Source organism: Cebus imitator, unplaced genomic scaffold, assembly GCF_001604975.1.
Source record: "Cebus imitator isolate Cc_AM_T3 unplaced genomic scaffold, Cebus_imitator-1.0 Scaffold435, whole genome shotgun sequence".
Classification (NCBI taxonomy): domain Eukaryota; kingdom Metazoa; phylum Chordata; class Mammalia; order Primates; family Cebidae; genus Cebus; species Cebus imitator.
This window is the reverse complement of record NW_016107750.1, coordinates 1,685,563-1,692,024: the sequence shown is the minus strand read 5'-3', so window position 1 is coordinate 1,692,024 and position 6,462 is coordinate 1,685,563. Positions and strand designations below refer to the sequence as shown.

At 44.0% G+C, this 6,462-nt stretch overlaps 1 protein-coding gene across 1 annotated transcript in view; it reads left to right on the top strand.

The window, feature by feature from the left end:
• RBX1 (ring-box 1) overlaps positions 1 to 6,462 on the top strand; it is an 18,653-nt gene that overhangs the window by 4,235 nt on the left and 7,956 nt on the right. The window contains exon 3 of the mRNA XM_017510363.1: positions 5,850 to 5,920. Coding sequence (XP_017365852.1) covers positions 5,850 to 5,920 — 71 coding nt within the window. The remainder of the gene's footprint in view (positions 1 to 5,849; positions 5,921 to 6,462) is intronic.

Sequence of the window (6,462 nt, the reverse complement as noted above, 5' to 3'; positions counted from 1 at the left end):
AGAGACAGGATCTCGCTTTGTTGCCCAGGCTGGTCTCTAACTGGCTTCAAGTGATCCTTCCGCTTTGGCCTTCCAAAATGTTGTAATTATAGGTGTGAGCCACTGTGGCTGGCTTGAAATTTTCTAGAACCCACATTAAGAAAGTAAAAAGAAAATAAAAAGGTGAAATTAATCTATCTTACTTAGCCTATTATAACCAAAATATTTTTATTTCAACATGTAGTTAATGTAAAAAATGAAATATTTTACATTCTGGTTTTTGTGTGGTCTTTGAAATTCAGGGTGTAGTTTACTTTTACGGCACATTTGGATTCAGACTAGCCACATTTTAAGCGCTCAGTAGTCACATGTGGCTAATAGCTATTTTATTATGCAATGTAAGAACTAACCCATAGTTGAGCTTTAGATCGTATCTTAAACTTGGTCAGTTGTTTTCAACTTGGAAGGCACAAATCAAATATTTTGTGTTGTAAAGCGTCATAGACCAGTCATGGCATATACTGGTCATGTATTGCACTTGGCTTCTTTGAGCTTTGACACTGTTTATCTCTTTACACTACAGCCAAGGGAGATCAGCAGCTACCATAATGTTTAATACAGATGACATGGACTCATCACAGAAAAACACATGCACGATTTTAAATGTGTTTGGGTGGAGTCTTTGATTACATGCTTGCTAGTTTCTGGGCCTTGCATTTTCACAAGGAGTTAAACCCAGGAAAAATTTTACTTTCTTGGAGCTCTCTTTTGAAAACAGTCAATGATTTTATACAACCCTGATTTTTTTTCTCTGTATTTAAGTCAGTGTGTATATGTCTCTAAATATGAGAAAATGCACTTTTTAGAAGGACCACAAAAGACAAAAGTGATCCATATTCTGTCTTCTTTTAGAGTGAAGTGCTTGACACATCACAGTAGGCTTTCAGTTAGATACCTGTTTTGTCTCATAATATATTTTAAGTGTCACATGAAGTAGGATATTGAAATCCTCTAACAAAATTTATGAAAATATTTTCTAAGTTATATCTTTTATTTATCCAATGATGCATCCTGAGCATTTGATAGGCACCAGGATAAAACAATGACTGAGATCAGGTCTTTACCTTTTTTTGTTTTTTTGAGACAGTGTCTCTCTTTCACTCAGGCTGGAGTGCAGTGACACAATCTTGACTCACTGCAACCTCCGCCTCCCGGGTTCAAGTGATTCTCCTGCCTCACCCTCCCGAGTAGCTGGGACTACAGGCGTGGCCCACCTCGCCCGGCTAATTTTTTTGTATTTGTAGTAGAGACAGGGTTTCGCCATGTTGGCCAGGCTGGTCTCGAACTTCTGACCAGTTGATCCGCCTGCCTCAGCCTCCCAAAGCACACGGTTTACAGATGTGACCCACTCAAATTCCTGGCCTCAAGCAGTGCGCCCTGCCTTGGCCTCCTAAAGTATTGGAATTACAGAGCTGAGCCACTACTCCCGGTTTCAAGTCTTTACCTTTAAGAAACACACTCTTGGGCCAGCGCAGGTGGCTTCTGCCAGTAATCCCAGCACTTTGGGAGGCTGAGGTGGGCAGATCACCTGAGATCAGGAGTTCAAGACGAGCCTGTCCAACATGGTAAAACCCTGTCTCTACTAAAAATACAAAATTAGCCAGGCATGGTGGCGCATGTGCAGCCATAATCCCACCTACACAGGAGGCTGAGGCAAGAGAATCGCTTGAACCCGGGAGGCAGAGGTTGCAGTGAGCCAAGATGGCACCATTGCACTCTAGCCTGGCCAAAAAGAGCTAAACTCAGTTTAAAAAAAAAAAAAACAGACACTCTGGCTGGGCGTGGTGGCTCACACCTATAATGCCAGCACTTTGGGAGGCCAAGGTGGGCAGATCACCTGAGATCAGAAGTTCGAGACCAGCCTGACCAACATGGAGAAACCCTGTCTCTATTAAAAATACAACATTAGCCAGGCATGGTGGGGCATGCCTGTAAACCCAGCTACTTAGGAGGCTGAGGCAGGAGAATTGCTTGAACCCGGGAGATGGAGGTTGTGGTGCACCAAGATCACACCATTGACTCACTGTCATCTCCGCCATCTCACAGCATTGCTCTCCAGTCTGGGCAACAAGAACGAAATTCTGACTTAAAAAAAAAAAAAAAAAAAAAGACTCTTGGCCAGATGAGGTAGCTCACACCTGTAAACCCTGCAGGTGTGAGCTACCTCCACTTTTGGGTGGCCAATGCAGGTGGATCATTTGAGCCTAGGAGTTCAAGGCCAGCTTGGGCAACATCGTGAAACCCTGTCTCTACAAGAAATTAGCCAGGCATGGTGGCTTACTGCTACTTGGGAGGCTTAGGTGGGAAGACCACTTGAGCCCAGGAGGCAGAGATGACAATGAGTCAAGATTGAGCCTCTGCACTTCAGCCTAGGTGAGAGAGTGAGACCTTATCTCAAAAAAGAAACACTTTTTATTTTTTATTTATTTTTATGTATTTTTTTGTTGTTGTTGTTAGAGATAGGGTCTTACTCCGTTGCCCAGGCTCGAGTGCAGTGGCATAATCATAGCTCACTGCAGCCTTGACCTGGGATCAAGCAGTCCTTCTTTCTCAGCCTCCAACTAGCTGGGACCACAGGCGTGCACTACCAGACCTAGCTAATTTTTTTTTTTCTTTTTGAAATGGAGTCTCACACTGTCACCCAGGCTGGAGCGCAATGGCATGATCTCAGCTCACTGCAACCTCTGCCTCTCAGGTTCAAGGGATTCTCTTGCTTCACCCTCCTCAGTAGCTGGGATTACAGTCATGCGCCACCATGCCCAACAACTTTTTGTATTTTTAGTAGAGATGGGGTTTTTCCACGTTGGTCAGTCTGGTCTCGAACTCCCGACCTCAGGTGATCCTCCCACCTTGGCCTCCCAAAGTGCCGGGATTACAGGTGGGAGCCACCTCGCCCTGCCAAGAAGTAGGGATTTAAGCTGGGTCTTGAAGGGTAGGGAAGAAGGAAAGGACTCTACCATGAAGGGAGCCTGAAGGATTCTTTTTTGTTTTTTTTTTATTTTTATTTTTTTTGAGACTGAGTTTTCACTCCTGTTGCCTGGGCTGGAGTGCACAATCTCGGCTCACTGCCACCTCCACCTCCCAGGTTCATGTGATTCTCCTGCCTCAGCCTCCTGAGTAGCTGGGATTACAGGCATGCACCCCCACACCCGGTTGATTTTTGTATTTTTAGTAGAGACAGGGTTTCTCCATGTTTGTCAGGCTGGTCTCGATCTCCTGACCTCAGGTGGTCTGCCCATCTCGGCTTCCCAAAGTGCTGGGATTACAGACGTGAGCCACCACATCCGGCCAAGGATTCTTTAGGTTTGTAGTGCTGTGGCCACAGTCAAAAGAAAGATCCAGATCAAATTTAAACATGATAATGTGCTTTCAAACAGTTTTCATTTTCACTTTAATAATTACAGTTCTTATTTAGCTAATTTCGTAATACGGAGTCTCATGAAAAGTAAATACATCATATTTACTTTTCCCTGCCATTCTTTTAAATATAGTAGTGTATTCCAGTCTCAATAAGTTCTTAAATACATTGCCTAGATCCTAGATTTTTTTTTTTGGATGGAGTTTCAGAGTCTTGCTCTGTCACCCAGGGTGGAGTGCAGTGGCACGATCTCAGCTCACTGCAACCTCTGCCACCCGAGTTCCAGCAATTCTCCTGCTTCAGCCTCTTTAGTAGCTGGGATTATAGGCATTTGCCACCATGCTTGGCTAATTTTTTTTATCTTTAGCAGAGACAGGGTTTTACCATGTTGGCCAGGCTGGTTTGAACTCTTGACCTCAGATGATCCGCCTGCCTCAGCTTCCCAAAGTGCTGGGATTACAGATATCAGCCACCATGCCCAGCCTTTTTTGTTTGTTTGAAACAAGGTTTTGCTTTATCACCCAGGCTGGAGTGCAGTGGTTCAATCATGGTGTACGGCGGCCTCAGCCGCCTGTGCCATCATTCTCCTGCCTCGGCCTTCTTAGTAGCTGGGACCACAGCTACGTGCCACCATGCCTGGGTAATTTTATTATTTCTAGAGATGAGATGTTGCTGTGTTACCCAGGCTGGTATTGAACTCCTGGGCTATAGTGATCCTCCTGCCTCTGCCTCCCAAATTCTGGGATTACAGGTGTGAGCCACTATGCGTGGCCCAATTCTTCATTTTTATCAGTTGGCAAACCAAGTTACTCTGTAGGGTAAATCTGGCTAGCAAAAATAAGTTCTTTGCTTTCCTTTTTTTTTTTTTTTTCTGAGACACTCTCACTCTGTTGCCCAGTCTGGAATGCAGTGGTGTGATCTCAGCTCATTGCAGCTTCTGCCTCCTGGGTTCAAGTGATTCTCCTGCCTTGGCTTCCTGAGTAGCTGGGATTACAGATATCTGCCACCATGCCTGGCTAATTTTTTTCTTTTCTTTTTTTTGAGATGGAGTCTCACTCTGTCGCCTGGGCTAGAATGTAATGGCACAATCTTGGCTTGCTGCAACCTCCGCCTTCCAGGTTCAAGTGATTCTCCTGCCTCAGCTTCCCGAGTAGCTGGGATTACAGGCCCCCACCACTATGCCCAGCTAATTTTTTTTTTTTTTTTTCAGTAGAGACGGATTTTCACTATGCTGGCCAGACTGGTCTTGAACTCCTGACCTCATGATTCATCCGCCTTAGCCTCCCAGAGTGCTGGGATTACAGGCGTGAGCCACTGTGCCCAGCCTAATTTTTGCATTTTTGGTAGAGATGGGGTTACAACACATTGGCCAGGCTGGTCTCGATCCCTGACACCAAGTGATCCATCCTCCTCGTCCTCCCAAAGTGCTGGGATTGCAAGCATGAGCCTCCACACCCAGGCTTTGTTTTTGTTTTTTGTTTTTTGTTTTTGTTGAGACAGTCTGTTGCCCAGGCTAGAGTGCAGTGGTGTGACCTCAGCTCACTGCAACCTCTGCCCCCTAGGTTCAGGCAGTTCTCCAGCCTCAGCCTCCCAAGTAGCTGGCATTACAGACATACCCGGCTAATTTTTTAGTAGAGATGGGGTTTTGCCATGTTGGTCAGGCTGGTCTCACACTCCTGGCTTCTTGTGATCCACCCACCTTGGCCTCTCATAGCTGGCATTACAGTGAGCCACCTCACCGGGCCCACTTTCCATATTTTTGAAAGGTGAAAAAAAAATCCTTTTTGTGGTATCTCTTCCTCTAAAACCACATATACTCATTAACATCTAGTTTTGTTGGGTTTTTTTAAATTGTTTTACTATTTCTCACCTATAGTGGTTTGAAGTAATTCTCCCCTTTTAAATAGTTTCTCCTGAAGCTTTTTATTCTTCAGAAGGGAGACTGTTTAGTTACTATCATCAGAGAAAGCAAATTTTGCATTGGTAATTTTTGTTCTTTGAGTATCCCCAGTTGTGCTTTACCCGTCAGATCTTGATCTCAATCAAGATGTCATCTCAGTTAAGGCAACATAGTGAAACATCATCTCTACAAAAAATATAAACAATTAGCTGGGTGTGGTGCCACGTGCCTACAGTCCCAGCTACTCAGAAGGCTGAGGGAGAATCACCTGAGCCCAGGAAGTCAAGGCTGCAGTGAGCCATGCTCATGCCACTGCACTGTAGCCTGGGCAACAGGAGTGAGATGTGCATTTCCCATTTGTTACTCTTTTTAAACAAGGATAGGAAATCATCAGAAAGCATACTGTTATCTCTGTCTTCTCTGTTCTCCCTTTCCCACATTCATTAAAAAACAATTATGGCTAATTACCCACTTGAGAATTGTTTTGGCTGCTATAAATTAAAACGTTGCTACTCCCAAGGTCCAGTGATCCTGTTGCTCTTGTTCCCACAGGCATAGAATGTCAAGCTAACCAGGCGTCCGCTACTTCAGAAGAGTGTACCGTTGCATGGGGAGTCTGTAACGTAAGGAAACATCTTTACCTATCAGCATGGCTTGTAAACATACTTCCACTTTTTCTGCTTTTAAAATAGGGGAAAAAATGAGTAGCCCACTTTTCTTCCAAAAGGTATACAAATAGTGAAGAAGATTTTAAATCATCATACTATTCACCTGTTACAGGGTAAAAATTACTAGTTACTGCAAAGAGGCACTTAACTTGTCTTGATTGTAAAGTGGACCCACTTTTATGAGCAATATTTTGGGGCTTCATCTATGGGAATTGCCTTCAACACGTACATACACCCTTTGGAATATTCTCTTGGTAGAAATCTTTACCTTTGAAACAGTCTTTTTTTTAAACACCAGGTGTCTGATGGAACTAAGTTTGATGAGTAGATTGAGTGTTGAAGTCTCTCTGTATGTGTGTGTGTTTTACGTGTGGCACATGTACTGAGTTAGGATTTTTTTTAACATGGCTTATGCCAGAAGTGTTTTGTGTAGCTTTATTGGACTGAATGGCCTTCCAAGAGTGTGACAGCTGTGAAGGATGGCCAATATCAAATAT